General features: G+C 40.6%; 1 protein-coding gene across 1 annotated transcript in view; it reads left to right on the top strand.

The window, feature by feature from the left end:
* LOC147702782 (protocadherin-10-like) overlaps nt 1-27,589 on the top strand; it is a 296,015-nt gene that overhangs the window by 250,442 nt on the left and 17,984 nt on the right. The window contains exon 3 of the mRNA XM_086928823.1: nt 5,571-5,662. Coding sequence (XP_086784949.1) covers nt 5,571-5,662 — 92 coding nt within the window. The remainder of the gene's footprint in view (nt 1-5,570; nt 5,663-27,589) is intronic.

Below are 27,589 nucleotides of genomic sequence, written 5' to 3'. Positions count from 1 at the left end.
ACCCATAAGTTATTGTTAAAGAGAGTACTGCCCCAAAGCCAGTCCTGCCTTGTTGTAAAGCAACACAAGAATATTGTGCTGGATAACTAAACACTTATAAGGTCCCAAAGGCGAGACCTATTGGCAGAAAATGATCAAAATAAATTATAGGGCAGAACAACAACAGAACTGAAATCAGTGTAAAAAGATTACCCAAGGACGTAAACATACAAAACAACATGAATCTGACTGTACAAATGGTGACAGTGTATAAGTGCTGCTAACCTCGAAAGTAGAACAAGTCGCAGCATGCAGCTGAGAGTCATTGCAAGAGCAAACAAACAATCACAATGGTAGCCGTGATACCAACGAGGGCTCAAATGACAAAGCCCTCATGCATGTAATTCAGGTTTACAAGTGCAAATGTTTTGGTCTATGAATGCAGGGTTTCCAGAAAAGGTGGCCTTGTCCATAAATGTATTTCCTGCTGAAGAGAATAATAACTTTTTTGAATAGCACTTGTATTCCATTTCCAAGCACTGTAAATAACAGATGTCACTACTACCGGATTGATGGTGCGGAGTTTAACCTCCTCAGAAGGATGCATCTGTCTGACTCAAACTTACGGCTTTCAGATAACGTCATTCGTCAGCGGTGATAGTGCAGCTCCCTACAGCCATCCTCGTACCCACTGCCGAGTATTACACTTGTGGGAGTAAACTGCATGCAAGGGACGGGGAGGGGTGTGCAAGGAATCTTTATGGACACCCACAGAGTCTGACGCCATTCACAAGCTTCCCCCTACTCCTGAAAAATGATAGTTGTTCACTGTGGCGTGAAAGAAGAAACGAAGGCTCAGTGCCAGTCTGCACCCATGCCTAGTCACAACCCCACAGCTCTAAGTGCACTCGTTTGTGAATCTTGCTGTGAAAGCCGAGACTCCACACGTAGGGCCACTGATAGCTCGGAAGCCGTGTGTATTATAAAATCGAATGCGCGTATGTTGTGTATGTTTTAAATACCACTGGCACACTCCTGAGAACTTGGTAAATCAGTGAACTGGTGTCAAACCATGCGCCACCGACGACGAGTGCTACTTTGTTCTTGATTCGGTTCAGCACGTCTGGAGCAAAGGCTGCAGATGTGAAGGGCGATAAAAATGAAAAACGGGGTTGCAATCTATGGAAAATGTGTCCTTTAGCATTAACTGTGCACCGAGCTGTAAAGCAACCAAATGTCTTTCAAATGGCAACAGAGAATCTTACCTGGTTAAAGTGCTCCGCGTCCCCTACAAAGAAAACAAGCTTTGGCCGTGCGGCAGTAAAGCCGCGCGGCCGTGAAAGTGATCATCTGCATGCATTCAAAAACAAACATTTGGCGGCCACAAAATTACATTAAAAAAAAGTGTGTGGTGACGTGCATGGTGTGCACGCGTGTCACCGCACGTGCTAATTTGCCGACGATCAGCTTGCAATAATACGCATGCGCGCGCTCTCTCTTGTGCACGTTCTAGCAAGCTGATCGCCGGCAAAGTAGTATTTCACAGAGCCCCAAAATGTCTCAGCCGAGACCAGCGCATGCGCTGGATCAGGCCGAGAACCTAAAAAATGATGTAGGCCACCCTGCTTTGTTATGGAGGAGTCAATTATAAAACCTGTTTGAGCAGGATACATCATCTCCATTACTGTGAACTTTCCAGTCAGTTTAGCTTTTGTGATCAATTGTGCATACTGTGCAACTATGTCTCAGTAAACAAATGCAATTTGAAATTAATTTTGAATCTAGAGGTTTTGCATATGGGATTAACTACAAAATGACAGCCCGAGCTCACATCTGTAGTCATTTATGAATAACTTACTTTGGTTTTATGACATCAGCAACCGGAGTCATTGTGGGACTTATTTACAAGCCCCTTGCGCTGTCGGTGGGTCACTTTTTCCCATATTAAAAGTGATGCACAGGTGGCGCATGGGGATTGTAAATAAGCCACTGTGTTCTTTGTCCAGGTTTAGTCTGTTAATATGAACAAAACTTGAGATTTGAGTCCCTCAAACCTATAAATACAAGCTAAGATATTTACTGAAGTATGGGCCAAAGATTGCTGGTGGGAGCCACTTGCACTTATTTTTGGGGACCCGCAATTAGTTTTCCTCATAACACATTTCCCAGGACCAAGAGAAGGAAAAACACAAGGGAAAGAAGGAGGAAATGGAACACCATCAAAGAGGGAGAAAGTAGAATTATGCAAGAGTGAGCTAAAGGGTCCGGGAGTGTTTAGCAGCGGATAAAAGTGGCCTAACATAAGGTGGGCTAATGTTTAAACTCACCTCCATGGGCTTCTGAGCAGTGAGTTGGGCACAGGCGCTCATTATTTTGCTAATAATGTCATGGACCCTGTATTAGAGAGATTCTATCTTCTTCATTTCTATAAATGCCCTGTAGGCCACTTGAGGGCAGTGCAAGAAGAATGTTTTGAAATTCTGTTCACTTGCCCTGGGCTAAACTGGTTGGCAGTGGATGGAGTTGAGGAAATTAGGTGTTCCTGTGCCACACAGATATCTATTCCCATTTTGGATTTCATCACACTAACAATGGAACCGTTTATGTGCCCCTAAGCACTGCAATTATATCATGGTGTAGTGAAATTGGTGTACCACATGAACCTTTTATGGAGTGACTTAGGATCATTCATCAATGGTGTGCTATTTCCTCTTTTGGCCCACCTGCCAATACAACCTACACGTTGAAAGATGTATTTCTTGTACCTGATAAGAGAACATTGGAAGAATATATTCTTTCTTGTCTTGAACCTCAGCTTCCAGAACTTGATTCCAGGGGTAGGCAGTAGAAGTCAGTTTCTTGACTGGCCTTAATTAATTGCATCAGAATCTCTTGAAACGAATGGCTATTAAAGGAGCCAGTTTGAGGAGTTTGGTGGCTGTAAAGTTCCCGAAAACCGAACGAATGAGATGCTGAACTCAAAAATCTTTACAGAAAGAATTGGGCTCTTTAGCACCTGTTCAGAAGAACTTCACCTCAACCGAGTTTTGGTAAAATTATTTTGAGCAGTCGAATCAGAGACAATATTTGCTTTCACCTAAAAAACATCCAAAATGTTTATAATCATTCAGGAAGTCTTATTTACCCGGTCAGACTTATAGTATCACAGTTGCACCAGTCATCAGCACGAGCCATGAAACTGGCATCCCAAGCTTCAGCTAAAGGCCGATTCCTGGCTCGACTTATATTCGGCTTTAACATTCCTCAATGGCATTTCCTGCAGGCTCGCAATTGCTTCCATTCCTTTTCACCGAATACTTGGATTTCTTATAGCTGTAGATTTTAGACATCTTCGAGCAGAAACTTCACTGTCAGCTTGCATTTGTAGCTACATGTAGACACAACTGCACTTGAAATCAATGCTGCTTTGAAAACGTATTACCTACTTGCCCAATCCACTGGATTTGATTCACTCATTGGCCTCTTAAAGACTTGCATTCTATTGATGTGGTGTTTCTTACAGCTTTGTGATTCCCCCTCACATATTTGGGAAGTGTTGCTTCATTTTTTATGGACATTTCCAGATTTGTCCATTATCATCCTTGAACTTCAAGACTAACCTGTCATTTTGTTTTTTATATTTTTCTCAATTTTTATGAATTGCAGAGGGATTTTAATTTATTATTGTTTTTGAAGTTTTAACTGTTTGGTATTTCTAAATGTTTTACATATTTTTGTTAAGATACGACTGTCTGCTCAGTGCCATAGCTACCTGGGCTTGAGGTCAGGTATTAATCACTGAAACCTTTGACTTGACCTACCAAGGTAGTGACCTTATTATTTGTGGTTGACACAGATCAATCCCAACTAATAAACCACGTTTTTAGAATTATAACAAGCACACTTGTGACATTATTTTTCAGAAAAAGAAACTCTTGTATTATGTTTTAACACTACCATATCCTTCAAGGAATACATTTTGATTAAAAGTATTAAAAAGTCTTGAAATCATAGCACATGGACAAAATTGCATTTTAGGTCACATTGTTTCTGTTAGGCCTCTTTATTCCAGCATTTCATCTTTCAAAAAGTTGGTAGCTTGAGTAGCAGCCACTGTGTAATAATAATGGTTTCATTACACTTCAGGGTACAGCAAAAGTATAGTGGTAGGTGTTATATAAAACAACTACATTATTAAAATGACCCTACATTTATTTAAGTAAATACGTTTGGTGCATCTAATGATAAAAATAATTATTTGCTAATAATGTTTATTATTACCAAAGCCTCCTGGTGCTCTCATAACCTGTAACTTGTACCCCGATATATTGAGATATATGTTTTTGTTTAATCTAAACATCATAATAACTAACTGCTAATAAAGCACATTACCACCTAATAGCCATCAAACTATAACTAAATACAGTCCTAACCCAATTAGTATTGTTAATTTTTTCAAAGAAGCAATAATTAAAGAACCTTAGATATGAGACATGACCACAAATGCTGCCCAAAATAAATTTGAATTCACTTTGAGTAGATCCACTCAAGTGTCAGTGAGTCTATCATCGACCACCCATTTCCGTGTGCCGTCCATCACAATTTCAGACGTTGGTAGTAAAGGATAGGCTCACTGATCTTCGCTCGTAGAAAATGAATGGCCATCTGTTTTGGACAGCATTTTTTGTCAACTTATTTTTGATGATGTGAATAATCATGAGCATCATGAAGGGATATAATGTATGTATGAGTACATGCATGTTGGTATTAATCCAGGGATGTGATCAATTATATGAATGAATGGGAAATCTTTAATGAAGAGGGAGATCAGATATTTTTATGTTATCCTAGAGAAAAATAATCAAAGAGCTTTTTTGTTGATGCATGGCCCTGAAGAAGCGGGGTTTCCAGCAAAACATGAGTTGGCTACTTGTATCAAAATCGAATGCTAATATCAAAAGTGGCTGCTAACATCAGAATCGGTGGCTAGTATTGAAACTTGAAGCCTGTATTATGTGATATCCAATACAGATGCCATTCATTGGTTGATGATATGGACTTTTCATTCTATCTTTGCAAATTTCTTGTTAGAATTATAAATGTGTGTATCTTAATGGTTGGATTGTACTGTATGTAAGATAAAAGATATGGGATTATAAATAATCTTTTATGATATGAAAATGAATCGCCAGATTGTTCTGACATTTATTTTCCCTGTGGATACCAAATGCTCCCTGAATGATTTGCAATATATTCCTTTAAAAAATGGCGGCTTTGCCATAGCAAACACAAATTCTCCTGTGGCAAGCAATCACCACTCACCTTTAAATTAGGCCATTGGTAGACTGGATGCTAAAAGCAGCCTGGTAAAAAGAATTCATGGCAGCCCCAAATTGTTCCGAGTGAGTATAGAGAGTAAGTCAATCTGTATTCAAGGTATTATGGGGGAACAAATTGTATACCCATATACAAGAAAGTTATGGTTTATACATCTGAGCAATTAGAAAATATTGTTTACATTTTCTGATATTAATGGCAAAATTATTTACTTTTGTACCCTTTCTGCTTGTTTCATTGCATCGGGTGTCCAGTTCTCAGAGCCTGGAAGACATTGGGGAAAGAAAAGCCAAGTCCTTCAAAGGAGAGTCTGAAAGACTGCGCACGCTAATTTCTCCTGTCTCTGGTAAGTATGTGAGAGTCTAAAGAAAGAAAGAATCGTTTTACTTTCAGAGTTTAATGGTTTAGCTAGTAACTAATTTCAGCGTATGGCTTGGTATGATGGGGCTCACTTAGCCATCAACAACTGGTAACCATGTGAAGAACTACTAATTGTGTATTAAATAAACAAGAACATGCATTGGAAACACATTTTCTATCTCTGAGGATAATTTTGTAATGTCAATTTAATTCTGTTTGTGAATTTTGATTTTGCTACACCGGAGACCATGTAAACAGTGAACCTCCTAAAATACCTACAACATGGCTATTTAACAGGTGCTGCCCCATCACCCTCTCTCATACCCTTGTAGTGGAAAACCATTGTGATGGGAAATGATCAGATTCAAATCTTTGGCGAATTTATTCAAGACACTCAGTTATCATCAGGTTTAGATGTTGATTATACTGGAGCAATTATGCCCGCTAACCACTGAATAGAATCTGACAAATGAGCTTAAGTAGTCCATCATGTGGCTAGCCACCACATTCGCTCTGTGGTCCACCTAACCTAGATTTGAACCGCAAAACTTTCTTTAAATATGCGTCCATTTATGTCTTGGTGTTCATAGTTTGTTGTCTCAAGTGAAAGCCTTAGGCAGTAGCTAACGGGATTGTGCTGAGGTGCTACATGGCAACCTGTCAACCCCGAATTACAGTATTTAGCAATTGTTTAACATTCCCCCCAAAAAGTATTGGCAGGAGTTAGAGTAGTTAATTTGGACTGGAAAGTGCAACACATATTGTCCTCAATTTAATCTGTAATTCGTCCGGGTCAACTTCAATGAACAGAAGTTGGGAGCATAAGTATAACTGCATGACTATAAATATATGACTGTTAGGTAAGACCTTGATTTTTTTCAAGCCTCTTACTTTACTGTGATCATTTTACCAAACTTGCATAGAATTCCACTTGCTCAAAAGTGCATCGAGTTGTGTGGTTTGTGCGATGGTGTCCTTGATTTTTTGTAAAACAACATACATTTTTAATTAAACTTTGATTTTGCATCCTCGCCCACTTTTGCTCCTTTTGGTGCATTTTGTCCACAGGTTTTCTGAGCAAAATTGCCACTGAAGTGAGGTGAACGCTTTCCTAGCAGCACCCATATGCATTGACACTAACTCTTGTAATACAAACATACATGCACACACAGACACAGTAAAACAGCCCCAACACACACATATCCTATTCACCCACAAACACACTATTTTGCATGTTAGGTCCTCCTTCCAAGTCCCCTGGTTTTTCGGATATTAAAATTGCACATTATACTTATGGATGCAACAGAGTTTGGTACACTCCACACCTCAGAATGGGGTATAATTCTGCAATGCCACATGTTCGTCTCATTCTGAGTTACAAATCTCAGACTGAGTTTATTTTATCTAGACATATATCATAATTTGTGCAAGGATAAAAACAAAAAATGCTGAGTACGAAATTTGCACACCCTATGTCTTCTTAAGTCAGGTGAAAACCTCTGTTTACACTTAAATCTGAGAGACTATTATCCTTGGAATGAAATCCTAAGCTTTATTTTCCCAACCATGTGTCATAATTCAGAGACTACTATATTGGAGAGATACACTTTATTGTTGCATATAGGATAAAATACCCCAACGATTAGATTATATATGGGATAAAGTACCTCCTGCCATACATTTTAAGTCATTACAAGTCACCAAAAAGTTCCATAATCATTTAGAGAAATATAAACAAAGGCTGAGTACCTTTTTAAGGTTATGAAACTCCAAGGCGAAGCACAGTATCCTTTCCATTTACAATAGGGGGTACTTGATCCCTATAATACATCATCACATCATCACCTTTCCCACAAACCACTTATATCCTTGATGTGTAGTATTTTCATAGGAAAGTGTTCTCAAACATGAAGAATAAAATAGGATCTGTAGTACGAAATGAAGCACATCAAAAAAGCAGATAGACATGTGTTGCCAGAAGATATTAGAATCAGGTTAATACAAGTCTTTTTTTGATAAAAGGCTCAGTAAGCTGGGAAGAAATATGCAAACAGATTCAAACTTTTCTTTAATTACTCAAGGAGTCCACAAAATAATATGTTGCCATAGATATCATCCTTCCGCTTGTCACTTTATAGCTATAAAAAAGAGCAGAAGAAACAAAAGCCATGGTTCGTTATGCTCCGTGGCGTGTCCTTCTACTTGGCTGCTGGCTCTGGCAGCAGGCACTGTGATGTCAAAAATTTACTGTAATAAGTTAAATCAGTTGTTCTGACATAATTTCTTTATAATAGGTGCATCAGAAGTCTACGGTTACAAACAAACTAGACTGTTTTTAATGTAGGGAGCCTGCATATTATATGGTTATTGCATCTCTGAGGGAGTTCCATGAACTTGGGTTCCTTCATAAGGTAGATTTAAGCACTACAATGCAATTTTCAACATCCTTTTATGTACAGGAGGGTGTATAAAGTAGGAGTACTTTATTCCTTGTAAAATACAGACCCTCTTCTCTCATTCCTTAAAAAACAAACATTTTTGTGCTCATTTCTCAAATATTTGTGCTCTCCTGTGAATACTCAATTCCTTCATTTACTTTGCAGACATATTTTCTACAAAGCAGCTCATCGTCCTACAAAGGTTTTTAGGTCGATCCTACTCAGCACACATGCATTGTCTTGGAGACATGTTGTGTTCAGTCTGTGGGCTTTGAACACACCTATCGCTTTTCATTGGTTGTTTCATCTGCTTTTCTAAATTAAATTTTTTTCGGAGTTTTATACAGCAAAAACTAGACCAGATATATTGGGTATCAGAGTGCTTTACATGACCACCAGTTTCGTTACATGAGGACACATTCATTTTTTTTGGGTTTTTTTGTTAGGCACAGGTAGATTAAGTGATTTGCCCAGAATTACAGGTTGTTGAGGGTCGTTGCCGAGACTCAAACCTGGTTCCTCAGCTTCGAGGTCGACAGCTCTAGCCAGAAGGCTACATCCTCTCCCCTTTGGCTTTGTTGGTAAATAGTTGAAATTTGTCCTGCCTTTTGGCGGTTTCGTTCCCACGCCTGCCCCTGCTATATCTATCATTACACTGTTGGCCATATGCTTATTTTCAGCACACTACTTTTTTATTTATTTAGCTTTGGTTGACACTTTCCTTCCCTTCCCATCACCCTTGCTGTTTACTTTGAGCCTCCAGTCACCTGGTCAGTGGTGTGAAGTGATTTGCTCCTGCACCGTTTATTAGTTGTATCTTTCTGTTAACTTTTCTGTGCCCTAATGTTTATCTTCTCTGGGTGCACAAGGCTTATTTTTTTCTTCTGAACCCCTTCTCGGTGGAGGGGTACACCTCATTGGGACCAGCAATGCCTTAGTTTTGAAGCGTTCTTGTATTTTGCTAATTTCCATGAGGTACTGTGTTACGTTCAGAGAACCCTCAGAGTCTCCCAGTATAGGGTTTGCTTTTCGCTGTACAACCCTAGGAGACTATTGGTTTGCGAGCAAGGGTACCTAATTTGCATTTAAGTGAAACACGCAGTCTGGCCATGGCAAACCACTACTGTCTTGGTGCACGGAGACCGACTGTCTGACGTCACAGCCTCATCAACATGAAGAGAAGGTGAGTACTGCAACAAAAACGACTATGACTCCAGGAACAACTGGGCAAGTACCCTGAATCATAGCATCATATTATAATTTAGTTGCTTATTCATGTAATCCCATAGCAGAGTTGCAAGCCAGAGTATCCTCTGTGAGTGTACCGACAGACAGCGTTCCCTGCAAAAACTCGATTTCCTATGTATCCTTTCTTTGTTGTAAAGCGCTCTGATACCCGCAAGGGTCTTGTCCACGCCATACAAAACCTTCAAAATGAAATAAAAACTAGTCTCTCCCTGCTCTTCCCAATAGTTGCACATTTATATACATTTCTCTACATAGTCTTTCTCTAGAGAAGGTAGCAAAATTCTCACTCAGAACCACTTGTTTGGAACAACAAGCTAAAATAATCCTCCCATGTGAAGCATATGCATGTTTTCGAAAATTTTCGCTCCTCTTAATTGTATAATCCTGTTAGCAAGCAATGGAAAATGCCCCTTATACTGAAGCAACCAAAGCAGACAGAATACTAGTTTTTTATTTACACAAAGAACAGTCTTGTCATCTTTCACAAAATAAGAAAGCTCAGTTTTGTTTTGACACCTGTTCAAGCCTAGTCCACTTATGGTACGTGGGCACACTTGATACACCACTCAATTCACAAATACGGCATATGTTTATGTACATTAAAATCAGCAATGCATGCTATCAATATCGAACAAATATGAAAAGGCGCTGCTCCTTAAAACCTCCTGTAGGACACTGAAGAATAATCCTTTGAAGGCCTCATTTTGTAAGTCTGTCAACACAATAATTGTGCTATATTTTCTTTCACTGACTGAATGCATTTTATTCAGAAGTGTTTACCATGCCATTTACTTTAGTTTCAAACAGACTTCAACTCGTTTTATTTTCAAGAGCATGAGTTCTAATTAATCAAGGGGAGATCCCTTGTGAATAATTGCAGCTTCAGTCGTGAGGAACACCTCCTCCAAACTATACCATGTGCTAGAGTCTGATTGTCGATTCCAGAACTGAGTCCTTCAACCAACATAAGGATGAAAAATACCTTGGGTGTAATATGGCGCTTTGTAATACACCTTTGACATTTTTAAATAACGGGCGTTTTATTTCCCAGTTTAATAGTGTTACTTCTAGTAGCCTCAAAAGAATGGAAGACTGAATTTGCCTTGCCAGGATTGACATGTGTGACCTTCAGATGACGGGAAATGCAAGCGGCAAACGTTTAACCCGCAGAGCCCTGCTGCCGGCAGAAACGTTAGTTCACCGAACCTTTCATAGCCGTGTGCTCTGTGAACACATTGGGCTTACATTTGCTGCGGGAGGGGGAGGGGCGGGCATGTAAAAAAGCCAAGCCAGGGTTCAGGAGCTTGTAAAGCCTGTATGAGGAGAGGGTAGGAGGCAGGAGGTGTGCCTCTCCGGCTGCTGCTTTGATGCAGCCTGCCTATCCAGCCCCGCTCCTGTTTGATATGTCCAGGTATAAGAAGTGGCTTTTGACAGAAGCTTACAGCCGCATCAGATGGACTGCCAACGGTGTATGACACGACAGAACGTTCACAATGCCCAGGTGCACCACACCTGCTAGTCGAACCTTTGACCCTAGCAATCCTCACCAGAGTTAAGCGACCTGCACTGGTTGTAGCATGACAATTGTGTTGTGAAATGTAGATAATGCTTACTTCCCCTATGCGAGGCACTGAATATCTTGTATGGGTAGCATCCTGTGCTATTTAGGGTGCATAATTAGGGAGGTGTTAGCCCTGTCCTATGTGGGAAGCCTTTCCATTTCACTGATCACAGATGCAGGTGCTCTGTTATGGGCTGCAGAGCTTAGCTGTGTGGTTGATGATGAGGTGTAAGTGAGCAGGATTTAACAATCAAATACAGCAATAAACTACTGTAAGGTGGACAGTCAACCTTTGGGAAGGGCATTACGCTGTGCAACAGCCCATGTGGCTGCATTGATTAGTACATTTTGATCTGTTTATTAAACATTTTTTATATGAAATCTTCAAATTGAGCATCAGCTGATACATTATGAGGCAAGTGTTGCAAATCCATAATTATGCAAAAAAACTCTGCAAAATCACATAATCCCACCTGCCCTTTTGCCCCCTCACACCTACTCTCCTTTCTCAATACCCTGTTGTTCTTTAATTTGCCTGTAACCCCTGACCTTCTGCCTCTATTCTCTGCCCTTTCTGCTCCCTCAATTGAGCTCTACACTCTCTCATCCCACTTGCATTTTCTCTCCCTTTGCACTCTCACTTCTATATTTCTGCCTGCTCTTCTCATCTACCCATATTTGACTTTTTCAATCTCTCTTTTTCCTAACTTCCCTCTCTCTACCTCCGTCCTCCACTTTTTTATTCCCTTCACTATGGCCTGTCTTGCTCTTTGCCTTCTATATTTTGTCCACATTGTCACCTTATACCCATGCCTTTTTCCAGGTAACGACTGTCATACTTTCATTCTCTCTCCCATTTTAATGTGTTTCTATGTAGTTTCGGATGTTTGGTCAGTACCAAAATCTCAAGTCAAGGTGTTGCTTTGGCCTGTCAATCTAATCCAAAGGCCTTGTTCACTTACTCCTTGTAGCATTCATAAGATGCCACCCCCTCCACTTACGTGTATGGCAAGTCCAGCTGCGAGCCTGGGAAGGACTGGCTCCATGATTATTACTGACTCCTTTGGGCCTGAGCAGACTTTCCAGGAAACCCATACGTCGGCATTGAAAAAAAATGCAGCACCTCATTTTTTTAGGTCTTGCCTAGTCAATGTCTTATAGATTATATGTATATGGTGACAAAAATGCTTATAACACTTTTTTAGGTCTCGCCTTTTCCATTCCGAAGGAATGGGAAATGGCGAGAATTCAAGTGCTCAAAATACTCGTGAAACCACGTTTTTTTCGTGCAGTTTTCTTCGAGTTCACGTGGGCACAGGCACCCGCTTTTGGGCCATAAACTTTCACGGCCATCTGTTCCCCAGCTCCAGCACCTCCCCTCTTTCTCCCCACACACAGCCTTACTTGGATTTCTCCTCCCCCTCCCCAGCCAGCTTCCCCCAGGCCGTGTTCCCTCCCACCTTTCCTCCTCTCCCAGCCCTTTGATGCTTCCGCCGCACTCCAATTGCTCCCCTCTCCCGTGGCGTTTGTAATCCTGCCCCCTGCGTTGCCCCCTCACCCTCACCCTGTGCTCGCATCTTTTTCTTCTTTTCATGTGCCGGGGTTTTTAATGTATGGGCTTTTTATTTGAGGACGCATCTTTGCCAGATGAAACGGATACTCCACTCGGACATGCTCTCGTTTATACCAAAACTAGATCCCACCAGAGTCTTCGAGCAGAGTTACCCGTGACCGGGATCCTACAGTCAGGCAGTTTGAAACTTCCAGGGTCGACCCAGCTCTCTTAACTGTCCATATCCAGACTGCCACCAGCTGAGAAGGTGCAGCTTTCATTTTACAGACAGGATCCCGATTAACTCAACATCTGTTCACCCACCACATTAAACTCGTGTTGCTCTAGAACAGGGTTTGTATTCATCAAAGGCATTTGCTCTCTACAGCCAATAAATGCTTCGCTATTCTGACCGACGCACTTTGATTGGCTGAGATGCCGACAATGCTCCAATGCTACCTGGTCTTACATATTACGCCTTCCTCTACAATGTGTTCGGCCATTCGGTTAGCTGCCAGGCGATCCGGAAGTATAGACATCATAGAGGCGAACGTCTTCCGTAACAAAAACAATAACGGGAAAAGAACCTTGGGTTGAATTTTCGAACTGTCCGCGTAGGCAGTGGACAACCGGGGCCAGCTAATAATGGGCTGGCTGTACCTATGTCTGGGCACTGACCTCCAGAGGGGCGCATGGAGTTGTCAGCATACAGATCAGGACGCTGTCTCCATCTGAATTGTCTTTCAGCGTGTCAGTCCGCACTGCAATTAATCAATATTTTTTCCCTTATTCAGGCTCCCCTGTTCAACATCCTTCTCTCCTTCCTTAATTTCCCTTACATCTCATTCCTTACAATGTTGGCGCCGGCCTGAATGAGCTGAACTGTGGGTGTTTCAGGTGAGGGTGGAGGAGAAGTAGAGTTTGTATAATCAGGTCATGCCTGAGCAATGAATAACAAAAGTCCCCTGTTGTCACATTTAATTTGCAACAGTAGAGGAAAATGAGGAAGGAGCAGAGCAGAAGTGTGCCAGCCAGCTAAGGTCTCGGTCCAGAGTAGCTGAACCCCTTGTTATCTCATGTCCCTACGTCACAGCCACCTTACAATGTTGGCGCCGGCCTGAATGAGCTGAACTGTGGGTGTTTCAGGTGAGGGTGGAGGAGAAGTAGAGTTTGTATAATCAGGTCATGCCTGAGCAATGAGTAACAAAAGTCCCCTGTTGTCACATTTAATTTGCAACAGTAGAGGAAAATGAGTAAGGAGCAGAGCAGAAGCGTGCCAGCCAGCTAAGGTCTTGGTCCAGAGTAGCTGAACCCCTTGTTATCTCATGTCCCTACGTCACAGCCACAACCATTCCCCATCCTGGCGGGGAGGGACCACTCATAAAACACCCCTTTGATTATTTAACAGGGTGAAGTGAACCCAGCAACACAAAACATAACAGCATCTATGGTCATGCGATACCACTTCGGTTGAGTCATGTCAGTGGCTATGTGATGTCACTTCCTGCTGCATCATCACTGTTCAAGGACCTGGAGCCTGACTCGCATTCCCAAGCGGTTGTGAACGTTTGAGAGCTATGAAGTCGTTTTAATATCAGTTCCGCTCATTTGCAGGTTCGGATGAGCATTCCCCGCTTGCATAATAACTCTGTGCAGATAACATGCAGAGACTTTGTATAATTCAATTAACTTGTTTTCCAACATGCTGGATATCGAAAATAAATCAAATACAGTGATTTTTCAGTTTAATGTATCTCATAATTTTTTAAATTGGTCTACTAAACACTAGTGATTCTTCACCATCATTTCCTTATATTGTAATATTTCCTCAGATCTTCACGTCATTGTCCACATTTGGACGGCGTCTCCCCTTGCCTCCGAGAGCTTCAAAGGGATCTGCTTCCCCGCCCACTGCTTCACACTTCACGGCCTGGCGGCCGTGACTCGCATCAGGTCTGCAAAGCTACGGCCAGCTGCTGGGCAGTAAGGTTGCCTCCCCCCCCAACCATGGGAAGTCCCTCCAGTGAAAGCGCAAAGGCATATAGGGGGGCAGCCCCTGATTTTCAACACTGATCTCTATCAAAACGCCAATACTTATTGTGGGTTTTATTAACCTGCCTTCAAAATATTTGTTTTGGTAAAAGTTTCCATAACAATTATGCTGAGATTTAGTTTGTTATGCAAACGCCAGATATGAATTTCTGCCCTGTGTTCTGTGCCACAGTTTTTCTATTTTTCCACTATTTTATCTACTTCGGACCATTTCCATTATAAATTACAATCACTTTTATTTAAGTAATAATTATTTAAAAAAATTAAAAGCCATTGTTATTTGTAATATCAATACATCTAAGTCACGTCAATACAAAACATGTGGCATTACAAATGCTAAAAGTGTCACATTTGCTAAAGTTAAAAGTATTGGCATTGTAAATCACAAAACGTAAATATAAAATGTCATTTACAAAACCAATAGCTCCAACTTTCCTACTGCGAGACTTATTGGCAATGCCAGTGCTTGTTATTATAACTTTTCCACATGCTGCACAGCACCCATGCTGCTCTACAACATAGTTTAAAGACAGTGGCAAAGCCAATAGCTCTGGCTAAACACTTAGAGACCTATTGGCTGAGCTAATGCTTGTTTAGTCTTCCATCTTGTGCTGGAATAAAATGGGAACCAGCCAGATTCTGATTCCAGAAGTTAAAAAGGTTCTGGGCTGTCCACAACAAATCGCCGTACGTGTCTTGGTGCAGTGTACTGACTTCTGGACATATGTAAATGTGGCAGGACACTTTAGCCTGTTTTACCTTTTCAGCAAAACAAGTTGCAAATGCCTCACTTCACCATCTTATTCGTTTTTGTGCAAGTGATGTCTTGGCTGGGACCAGTTAGATTTCAAATGAAGCTTAGCTTGATGTTCACATCGTTTTCCCAATCTCAAAACCCCATCTGGGGAAGCATAATGGCACCGACTGATCTTTGCAAGATGGCCAGAGATAAACTGAAATGTGAAAGTGTTTCTTCACACTCTGAATGTGATAATCTATAAAAGATATATAGGTGCAGTTAACAGAGATTTCAAGTGCATGTGCATTGTAGCATACATTAGAACCATTTTCTAGCACACAATGCAACCTGAGTTGGGGGTTGACTATTAATGTTTATTACTACTCAATCAAATCTATTTTATTCAACCGTACTATATTATTAGATTGCGTTCAAGCCTTAAGGATTGCAAATGTATGCTATAAAGGTGTCATGCAGATGTTTAAAGCGGTAAACATTGTTTACCACAAAGTTTTTACAACGCGGTACCTTTACCCCGCGCCGTGACAACGCAAGTCGTTACCACGACTTGCGCTGGAGGGCGCTAAAGGATTAAAAATAGTTAATTTACTATCCAACACCTTCCCTAGGGTCCACGGGGACTGGTGTTAGAATAGTAAATTATATTATTCGAAATCCGCGCCCCAAACGCAAGTCGTGATAACGACTTGCGTTGTCACGGCCGCGTGGTAAAGGTATGTGTTGTGACGGTACGCGTTGTACCGTCATACATCCGTTTAAAGCTGGTGGACAAAAGCTGGTGGAAAAAAAACGCACTGACCTTATCGCGGCGTCCCGGGCTGCCCTTCTCCTGCTCGCCGTAATCTCCTACGTTGGACATACGTCATGGTAATACTGTGCATGCACTCACATGCGCAGTCCTACCATGGATTATGGCGAGGAGGAGGAGGGCAACCCAGGATGCCGCGATAAAGTAAATGCGGTTTTCTTTTACATTAATTGTAGATCGCATTTAGAAAATATTTATTACGGGGGGGTGGGAGGAGCCGAGCGTAGCGGAGCTCCACAGAGTTTTGGCCAAATCCATTGTGCTCCACATAGAGAAACTCCGCCTGCTACGCCAACCCATATACATTATGCATGTAGGCTATTTTATGATGGTGGAAGCCTGTGACCAGAGCCTACACACAGATCGCTCCATCTATTTCACTAACCTCCTGAGCTATACTTTCTGTGTTAGTCCCTGAGAATTTCTGGATACAGACAGATCTCTGTAACAGGTGCTTCAGCCCTTAAGCTATGTTAAAATTAATTCTGTTTGTGACTACTTAAGTAGGCCAGAGCAGCTTTAATGATAACTTATGGTCAATTACTTTGGAGAAAGATTGTAAAAAAGATGCTGCATATGTACTAGAAGAGAACTAGCTGTTACTTACGACACTGCCCTTCATGATGACAATGACTCCTGTGTCTCTGCCCCTCCTGGCCCTACTCCTTTTCCCCTACACCTTGCAACCCCGGAGTCAATTTCCTCCCATTTGCAGCACTGCTCCACTTCCTTCCCTTTTTTGTATGTTTTTTTTATATGTTACTTCGTCACCTTTCCCCTTTGTCTCCCGTTTCCATTGTAAAGTTGCTGTACGCTGCACACCCCTCCGCCCTGTCTTCCGCTCTCCATCCTATTAATTCACAAATACGTGTTGTTGATCCTCTGTCATGCTCCGCATAGTGTTTTTCTCCAGCGCCTTCAGGCAAAGAGTAAAGGGTTGGAGAAAGGTCATGCTGTTCTGGCAGATTGGCGCCCCGCTTCCCTCAGACATTGTGAGGTTAGACATGCACATGCGCCTGAACTCTCTTTGTCAGACAGGAGCAGCAAGGAAGGTTAGTTTGCGTTTCAACTCTGTTGCGGCACAGAGGAGCCTATTCATAAAGCTGAGTGTGAAAAAGTAAGCAATCTACTGCCTAACAATTCTTCCTTCTTTTAGTGTAGATTTATGAGATTTTAGGAATTCACAAAGAATCGCAGAAAGACTTCTGGACACCTACAACAGTTGCAATATTTGGAGTTTTGCATGTGATAATCTTGCGGAAAGATTCATATGCACAACAATTTCAGGTACATCCTCCAACATGGGGTTGTGCCCTTTACTTTCCCACTCGCACTCACGTCTGCATTTAGAGTAGGAGTTTTAAGTGTATTTATACTACTTGTCAAAACCCAGAAACATTCCAGCTTGTGGGTGCTCATCAAACTTTGTAGACATTCCCCTCTGAAACACCTCACCCTCCTCTGATCATAAATTGACAGTGATCAGAATTCCATCACACTGGTGGATATTCCACCATTTTAAATATACTTTGTACCTTCAAGATTCTACTGTTTTGTGATTCTGATGTGGACTTAAGTGCAAGTGAATTATGCACCGAGTTATGCTGAGGTACACAAAACCTTTGTCAAATTGGCCTTAATAAAAAACACGTCTGTGGCGGTGCTGCTGCTTCCCTCTCAATATTTGAGAGAAGGTCTTTCTTTGAGAGCAGTTAGGATGGGCTATTCTGATTATTTATTTATTAATAAAGTTTTATATAGTACAAACAAAATCCCGAAGGATATCAGAGCGCTTTACATTACGAAGAAAGGAAGGACAAGAATGCAAAATCAACATCAGGTAGGAGTAAAACAAGAATGTTCGCAAATTACAAGACAATTGCAGCACAGAGGGTTATAATAAACAGTTGTACATGGGTAGCGATGGGGGGCACAGTATGTGGTAAAAGAGTCGTAATAAATGATGGTTCCATGGTAGTAGGAACAATGTCATCAAGCAGGAGAGCCTAGTACACTTATTGAGTGCTATGCAAATGATAGAGCGCGTAGGTCACCCAAGTAGAATTCGTACCAATACTCACCTGGGCCCATAATTCCAAATCGTATACCTTAACATTTATGTAGGTAACTCACGCTCTACTACCAGTATATTGTAATTTTTTTCCTCTAATTCCTATACCAGTAACCTACTAATCTTTGTCACTAGATACCTAAACACGATGAATCAGGGAGTTGAGTTAAAGGAAAAGGCACTCAAAATATCATAACATTTGTAATAATATAATAACCACAGACTCAGGGTAGGTTCGAACTCTTTATCTAATCATCATCATCATAAGTCATCAGCCACAAGTTAAATGCAATTCGACTATCAATAACCAAAATCAGAAACAGCGTATAGCTATGAATATGATAGATTATGCCAACCATTTAGAAACTTTGAAGTAAAGGAAGGTAAAAACAAGGAACATGCTAATTTTAGATAACAGACTTTCGCAACTTGATTAAAGGAGGGTAAAAAAAAGGAACATTCTAAACCCCAGAACTTTCATAATTCATTGACAGTTTGAAAAGGAGAACACAATTATGCATTTCAAAAATCAGATTTTGCATAATGACTATAGGGGAGGTAAGAATTGGAACACACTTATAGATTCAGCTTATCTCCTTAAAGGGTGGGTGAGAAAAGGAACATATATTCTTATTGAAACTATTTAGCATTTACTAAAGGTGGGTTAAAACTGGAACACGCTAATAGTCAGTAATACATGAAAATCTCATTTACCAAGGGACGGGAAAGAAAAGGAACATATGTAATCAAAGCTTTGCAAATTTCAGGGAGGGTAAAGAAAAGGACGCAATTTAGAAAGACAATTACCCACACAGATTTATATGTACCTAGAATAGTGTGAAGACCAACCCTGGCCACGGGTCAGTTGGAAAGGACAGGAGAAACCCCAAAGACTTCAGTGCCAGTAGGCAAGCAGGTGCAGCTCATGGACAATCAGGACAGGATAACCCCAGAATTTGGATCAGGACCGGATCACCATAGGTTAAGACCAGCACCCGCAGTTCCTGTTGCAACGCCTGCGCTACTACCTCTCTGCAAGGAATCTGCCAAAACCCCGATTAGGTTACAACTTTCACCAACAAAGTGCTTCACCAGCACTTCCACTTCCCAAAAACACCGATTGGGTTCTCGAACCTCCCGACAGAGTGCTCCGTAGCTCTCTGCTCTTAGTCACCTATTGAGTGCGTTGGGTCAGTGACAGGTCAACTAATCAGACAAGTCGGACAATTTCTCTAGCTAAACCTATGCTAATTATACTGTTTTTCAGGTCAGTGTACCACCCCCCAATGTTGCAAGTGTAAGGATCCCCAATTTTGAGTGGACAAAGGAGGAGGATAGGTCATCACACCACCTAAATTTTCTCTTTATTCAAATTCAGTCTACGCCCCTTAAATTTCAGGTTCTCATGGCATCTTCAGTCCTTTATACAATGGATGTTCTATTTACGAATACAATGTATTTTGTCCGGGGTTCAGGAGGGCAGCTTCCCAGGAGCATCTTCTAGTCAGTCAACTCCTTGCAATAGTCCTAAGGTCACTGCTCCGGAGACTTGCGATTCTGGCGCAGTCGCAGTTTCAACAAAGATGGAGTACATCATTACACCACAGGCCAAGTTTCACAGTGTAACATGAAATGAAAGAGAAACAGTTTTAGAGTACAAAATAAATGATTATACTGTATACCATGAACTTCTACACTATACCCATTACTTTATAATGAACTATAGCATTAGGATTAAGCAGAACGAACAGCTTAGCGAAAGCAGCAATGCAAGCCTCTCGCATGTGAGAACACAGAACAGCCATTTTAGCACTAGTGCGCAGATGCAAAATAGTTCCCTCCAAAGCTGCGAGTACGTCATGTCACGTGGGTATGACAGACGCATGCGCAGTAGAAATTCCCCCGTAGCAGCAGCCATTTTAGATGCAAGCGTATTAGGATTAGAAAACACATAAGCAAGCCTCTCTCGGATACCCCATGTCAAAAGGGAAAAATAAAGGATTTAGTAAGACGAACATGTTGATTAAGTAGTTAGGGTGATAGAGGGGGATAGTCCTGGCACTAGAACAAAGGATTTGGACTCATTTACTCTTACTCTTTTCAACTTTTTAATTCTTACAGGTGTCTGGCTACATTATGTATGCACATCTCTAGTGTCATCTTTATTCCATTACAGTGGTGTTACAATATTTAAAATGTATATTATATAGAATTACAGATGGCTAACAGTGAATCATGGGATGTTTTTCACTGAGAGGTTCTAAGCGACATCAAATAGACAATGAGAGGGAAGATCGAGTTGCCTATGATGTCCCTTAGAACCCCAAGGTGAAAACTCTCCGTAATTGACTTTTATTACATATCAATAATTTTATGTTATGTACGGCCCTCAAAATCTTTTAGCTCCACTTTCATCTACTATGCATGGTCAGAAGAGTAACAGGGGAGCCATCCATACCATGGCCTCTTCTCCCTGTTCCAAATGTGAAGAAAAAAACCTGTTTATTTGCCATTTGTAACCAACTCCGACCACCTTCTCTGTATTCTTTCCCCCTCCCCCTGCTCTGCTTTCTGCTTTCAGTCAAAGCAAATAGCAGAGTTGCACTGCTCTGGCAGGCTCTCAGAGCCATGTCAGACTGACCTGGAAGGCCTTTATAACATAACAACAGTAGTTAATGAATTTTTCAATCAACTGTTGCTACGTCATGGCAGTGAATTACCAGTGTTAGAATCTGCTGTAAACGATAAAGGTTTTCTACAGAAGCCTTGATTAATATATAGAATTATAGATGGTTAACAGTGAATTATGGGGGATTATTTTCACCAAGGAGTAACTGAATGACATCACATACAATGAGAGCTAAACTTGACTTGTCTATGATGTAACTCAGAACCCAGTAATTCACTTTTCAGTCATCTATAATTTTATGGTATGTATGGCTCCCAAAATCATCTGTTCCTGCTTTTAGCTGCTACGCTGTGACAGAAGAGTAATTGGGGGAAAACAGCCATTACAACGCAGCTGTTACCACGTGTTACCATTAAGAAAATGCTCGCACTCGCCCAGTACAATACTCCAGGTTTATTTCAAAGGCTTTGCCAGCACTCCACACACCTACACGTTTCGACCAGCAGGTCTTGGTCACAGTGTCAACAAATTGTCCTACTACAGTTTCTGTGTTTTATACCAGGTAACCTCTCTAGCACATTATGATGCATTGGGGGTCTGGTAGTTCAAAGAATTTCATTCCATTTTCTTCCTTATTTTTATCTTATTTACATTACATTTCATGGCAAGCACGTGTTTTGTTTTATGTGTTTACTCTTATATAGCACAATCATATCCAACCAGTGGTCTTATGCACTTGTCAACGGTATTATTGAACATGTCCCCATATACATTAGTTGTTATTCGGACAGTCCTATTAGGCATCCTTAGTGGAATTGCCTTGTCAGAACCATGCTTCATGTTGGATTTATTGTTCCACAATGAATATTTGGGGATGTACGTCACTTCATCTTTGTTATGGGCTCAGTGCCCTTCTTCCGTTGATACAAATGCCTACATTATTCGTGGTCTTTCACTTTCGATAATGTTTTATCTTTGTTAGGGGCTCAGTGCCCTCTTTTATTGGAAAGGAGGCTCAGACTATTTGAGTTCAATGATTTTGGATTTAAGTGCTTTCATAAATCTTTGTATTCACTTTTTCAAACATTTTTTGTTTTTTCTTCATTTTCACACAGGTTACTATCTTCAATTTGATCCAGTCCATGCCGATCATATGGTGTTTTATAGATGTATGTACATCTCCTTATCACCGTTCAAACCCAGTGGTATTTTCGTTTTGAAGCGAATGATAAGCCTGGATTCCAGGCGTCTCAACATGAGGGTCCTATTTCCTCCTCTTTCGGTGATGGGTATTGTTGCCAGCCCACTGAAGGTCACATCCTTCCATGTTTTACTCTCATGTTTTAACATATGTTTTGCTATTGCATATGTTTGGTCTTTGTTTTGTATGGCCCTTATATGTTCCAGGATCCTCTTGTTTAGCGGGCAAATCGTGCTTCCAATATATTTTTTGCTGCAGCAACATTCCAGCATGTATACCACATAGGTCGTTTTGCATGTAATCCCATTCTCAAAGTCTTCCTTATTCATTATTACCATATTTCTGCCTTTATAGGCAGGTTTGATTTCTATTGTGTTGTTTTCCATTAGTAATTTTAAGGCACTTCTTTCTTCAATGGAGAGATTTTCTTTCTTCCCTTTCTGTTTGACATTAATCATTCTTTCCAGATCCATGCTCACTAAATCATGAAATGTGTCTATTCTGTTCCCCGGATGTAATGTGGGGCAGAATTTAGATTGTTTCCTGAATTTTGTGCCTTAAAATTACTAATGGAAAACAACACAATAGAAATCAAACCTGCTGATAAAGGCGGAAATATAGTAATAATAAATAAGGAAGACTACACAGTGGAAGGAATACGCCAGCTGGATGACATGAATAATTATGAAAAACTTTTAAAAAATCCAATGAATGATTTGATCTTGGATCTGAACAACATATTGAAAAAATGGCAACAATCAGGTCTATTAACCAACCAAGAAGTAAAATTTCTCAGTAATAATGACCCGATAACGCCTACAATATACTTTCTCCCAAAAGTACATAAAACACTAAGAAAACTGCCAGGGAGACCTACCATTTGCAACTGCGGATCACTGTATGAGAACATTTCCACGTATGTGGACTACTTTATAGCTCCCATAGTTCCTACTTTAACATCTTACATCAAGGATACCGTGATTTTCTGAGATTCTTAATGAATACAGAGTGGAATTATGATTATCGGCTGGTAACCATCGACGTAACATCGCTTTATACGTCTATCAATCACAATCTTGGCCTCACAGCTATGGAATACTTCTTGAAACAGAAACCCATAGCACACCTCCAACATTGCAAGATGATTCTTGAGATTATAGAGATGTGCCTAAGGAAAAACATTTTCCTCTTCAATAAAACCTACTACTCTCAATGCTGTGGCACAGCTATGGGAGTTTACTTCTCTCCAAGTTACCCCAACCTAGTAATGGGTTGGTGGGAAAAGATCATAGCTTGGAGAGAAGAGAACGACCATTACCTAGCCAAAGTAGTACTTTGACTATGTTTCATAGATGACATCTTTTAATCTGGAACGGGACAGAATCAGAATTCATGGATTTCTTCGAGGTATTAAAAAACAATGGAATTGGACTTAAATTCACAAATTCAATTAGTGACAAGGAAATTGTATTCCTAGACACCAAAATCTTTGTGAAGAATGGGGAACTTGAAACAACTGTCCACAGAAAAACCACAGCAACCAATAGTGTGTTGCACAAAAAAAGTTTTCATTCGGACCACCTGAAGAAACATATCCACTACGGAGAATTTATCCGAATGAAACGTAACTGTTCCAACAGAAATGATATGAACAACAAATTTAAAAACACTACTGAAAGATTTTTGAAGAGGGTACAAATATAATGATGTGCAGAGAGGTGAATTGAGGGCCAGAGGAATAACAAGGGCTGTGACATTGATAAACAGAAAGAATCGAAATGGGGAAAAGCCATCAAAGGAACCGAAAAGAATGGTGCTGACATACAGCAAAGAAAGCTACAAAGTACGCAAAATACTGAATAAATATTGCAACATTTTAATGAAAGATTCAGATATTGGTGAGGAACTGGGGAAAGATCCACAAATGTCGTTCAGAAAGGCACCGTCCCTATCTGACAAATTGGTCAGAAGCCACTTCCAACTAAAGAAACCTGACACGTGGCTATAAGAAAGACAGAAGGGCTTTAAAACAAATGCAGACAATGTAAGGCCTGTAAAATTGGTAAATCAGTAAAGTTCATGAAGGATCCACAAGGAAAAATGTTCAACATTGAGAATGTGATTACATGCAAAACGACCTATGTGGTATACATGTTGGAATGTTGCTGCGGCAAAAAATATATTGGAAGTACGATTTGCCCGCTAAACAAGAGGATCCTGGAACATATAAGGGCCATACAAAACAAAGACCTAACAAATGCAATAGCGAAACATATGTTAAAAACATGAGAATAAAACATGGAAGGATGTGACCTACAGTGGACTGGCAACAATATCCATCACCGAAAGAGGAGGAAATAAGACCCTCATGTTGAGACGCCTGGAATCCAGGCTTATCATTCGATTCAAAACGAAAATACCGCTGGGTTTGAACGGTGATGAGGAGATCTACATACATCCATAAAACACCATATGATCGGCATGGACTGGATCGAATTGAAGATAGAAACCAGTGTGAAAATGAAAACAAACCAAAATAATTTTGAAAAAGTTAATGCAAAGATTTATTAAAGCACATATATCCAAAACCATTGAACTCAAATAGTCTGAGCATCCTTTCCAATAAAAGAGGGCACTGAGCCCCTAAAAAAGATAAAACATTATCGAAAGTGAAAGACCACGAACGTTGTAGGTATTTGAATCAACAGAAGAAGGGCACTGAGCCCATAACAAAGATGAAGTAACGTACATCCCCAAATATTCATTGTGGAACAATAAATCCAACATGAAGCTTGGTTCTGACAAGGCAATTCCACTAAGGATGCCTAATAGGACTGTCAGAATAACAACTAATGTATATGGGGACATGTTCAATAATACCGTTGACAAGTGCATAGGACCAATGGTTGGATATGATTGTGCTATATAAGAGCAAACATATATAACAAAACATGTGCTTGCCATGAAATGTAATGTAAATAAGATAAAAATAAGAAATAAAAATGATATGAAATGCTTTGAATTACCAGACCCACAATGCATCATAATGTGCTCGAGAGGTTACCTGGTATAAAACACAGAAACTGTAGTAGGACAATTGTTGACACTGTGGCCAAGACCTGCTGGTCAAAACGCATAGGTGTGTGGAGTGCTGGCAAAGCCTTTGAAATAAACCTGGAGTATTGTACTGGGCGAGTGCGAGCATTTTCTTTAGTGAAGAATATATATATATATATATATATATATATATATATATATATATATATATATATATATATATATATATATATATATATGACTGGAACTTCGACATTCGGCGCAAACCAGCGGAGGCCAAATAACGAAAACGGACCCAAGTGAGATAATTTCAAGCGTCTTTATTTCAAACTGTGCACCCTCACGATCGCCATGACGCGTTTCGGGCCCTGGAGCCCTTGATCACATGACATGGTCAAATTACACCCTGTGATTTGTAGTGCTGGTCTGGTCACATGGTCCCAAGCCTATAGAAATAAAGAAAATACTTCAGCCTGGACCAGACTAAGTAACCAACAATTTTTACATTCCTTTTACTATTTACAAACACCATTTGTCATAATTATTAACGACAAACAATCCTTAAAAATGTGCAAATTTACGCAATAAATATGTTAAAAACAATATTTACATTTGTGCAAAATTGCCAATATTACTATGTACAATCAATCACAGTGGATGTAATATGTACAAACATTTCCTGTGCAATATTTAGCAAATAAGTAAAGTGCATTATGCGAAATTTACAAAGGAGGGGATTTGATTAATATTGCCCAAGTGGGCATTGGTTAAAAAATTCTTCTGGACCACTGCTTCTACATTGCTTGGGTATTCATGTTGACTCCCAACACTATTAAAAAGAAATGTGTGATTCCCTAATTGTGTTTCATATACTATGTGTTTTTAAAATCTGGCAGAAATCAATAAATAAGTAAAATAGCCTATACAGATGACTCTACGCCTCAATTCCAATAAACAGTACATTCTCAAGACTCTGTGTGCAAGCAAGTATACAAATCTTCTGTCGCGTTCAGACCACTTGGAGCCTTAGTGTCTAATTCAAGAATGTAACGGGTTTCTAGTACGCGTAAACATGCCTCCCTGTTTCCTCCTCTACGCAGCGGCTCCACCATGTCTATAGCATAGTATTTCAGGCAGTTGACATCACCCTTATGGCAAAGATTTACATGCCTCGCCACTGGGTAAGCCTCATCTTTGTTTATAACTGCCCTCATATGCTGCAATATGCGTTTATGGACTTGTAGTTTAGTACTACCAACGTAGCAAAGTCCACAAACACATTCCAAGACATAGATGACAAAGTCTGATTTACAGGTTATTTTCTTGGTGATGGGGAGTTCTGCCTCACTGAATGGGGAATAATACGTGGTCTTACTTTTTCCTATGGTGCACGCTTTGCATACTGCACATTTCAAGAAGCCCTTACTTTTCCCTAGCCAGTTGCCTCGCGCTGGTACCTCCGGGCTACTGCTGACTAGCATGTCACTCATGGATCTGGCACGGCTATATGTAATAGCCGGGCATGTGGACATAGTTTTCCCAATCACAGGATCCCCTGTGATTATATGCCAGTTTTTCTTCACCATCCTCTGAAGTTGTCTATGCTGGCAACTGTAACCAAGAATAAATCTTGGTTGGTCCACTGCTGCATTAGTCACTATTGTGTCTGCCCCCATTGATGTTTTTGGAGATAATGCTGTTTTGTTTGCCCTTTCCATTGCTTTAGACACTATATTTCCCGAGTAGCCCCTCTGTAGGAACCGCACCTTGCTTTCTTTCTGTGCTTCTAGACAGTCTTCATCGGTGCTACAAATTCTTCTAATCCTCAGCATCTCCCCGTAGGGGATGCTGCGGATCAGATGGTTGGGATGCTGACTAGAGGCATGGAGGATGGTGTTACCTGCAGTCTCCTTACGGTGTAATTTTGTCTGCAGTCCCCCTTTCTCTACATAAACCTCTACGTCAAGGAAATTTACTTTCCTGTCACTGATGGTGCCTGTGAAATGCAGATTCAGTTCATTTTGATTGATTTCACTGATGAACTGCTCTGCTTCACCTGCAGTCCCTTTCCAAATTATGAATAGGTCATCGATAAACCTGTACCACACTAGCACTTTGCTGCACATGACCTCACTAAAGGCATTGCCTAGGACCTGCTCCTCCCACAGCCCCATGTGCAAACATGAGTAACTGGGGGAGAAGCAGGCCCCCATTGCCACTCCTCGCAATTGCTGGAACATCTGGTTTTGAAACATGAAGTAATTATTGTAGAGGCACATTTCTAACATTTCTACAAGCATGTTATTGTGTTCCAGCATACATATGGGCCTTCTGCTCAGATAATGTTTTACTGCTCTCACTCCATTCACATGATTGATACTTGTATACAGAGCAGTAACATCAAGTGTGACCAGCAAATACTCTGTACTCCACACTACTGATTTTATTTTTTGCAGAAAGTCCATAGTGCCCCTGATGTATGAGGGCAAGGATTTCATATGATCTTGAAGGAAGTGATCAATGTATCTGGACACTT

The sequence above is a fragment of the Lissotriton vulgaris genome, chromosome 7, assembly GCF_964263255.1.
Source record: "Lissotriton vulgaris chromosome 7, aLisVul1.2, whole genome shotgun sequence".
In the NCBI taxonomy this organism is placed as follows: Eukaryota; Metazoa; Chordata; class Amphibia; order Caudata; family Salamandridae; genus Lissotriton; species Lissotriton vulgaris.
This window is presented reverse-complemented; position numbering and strand designations above follow the sequence as displayed.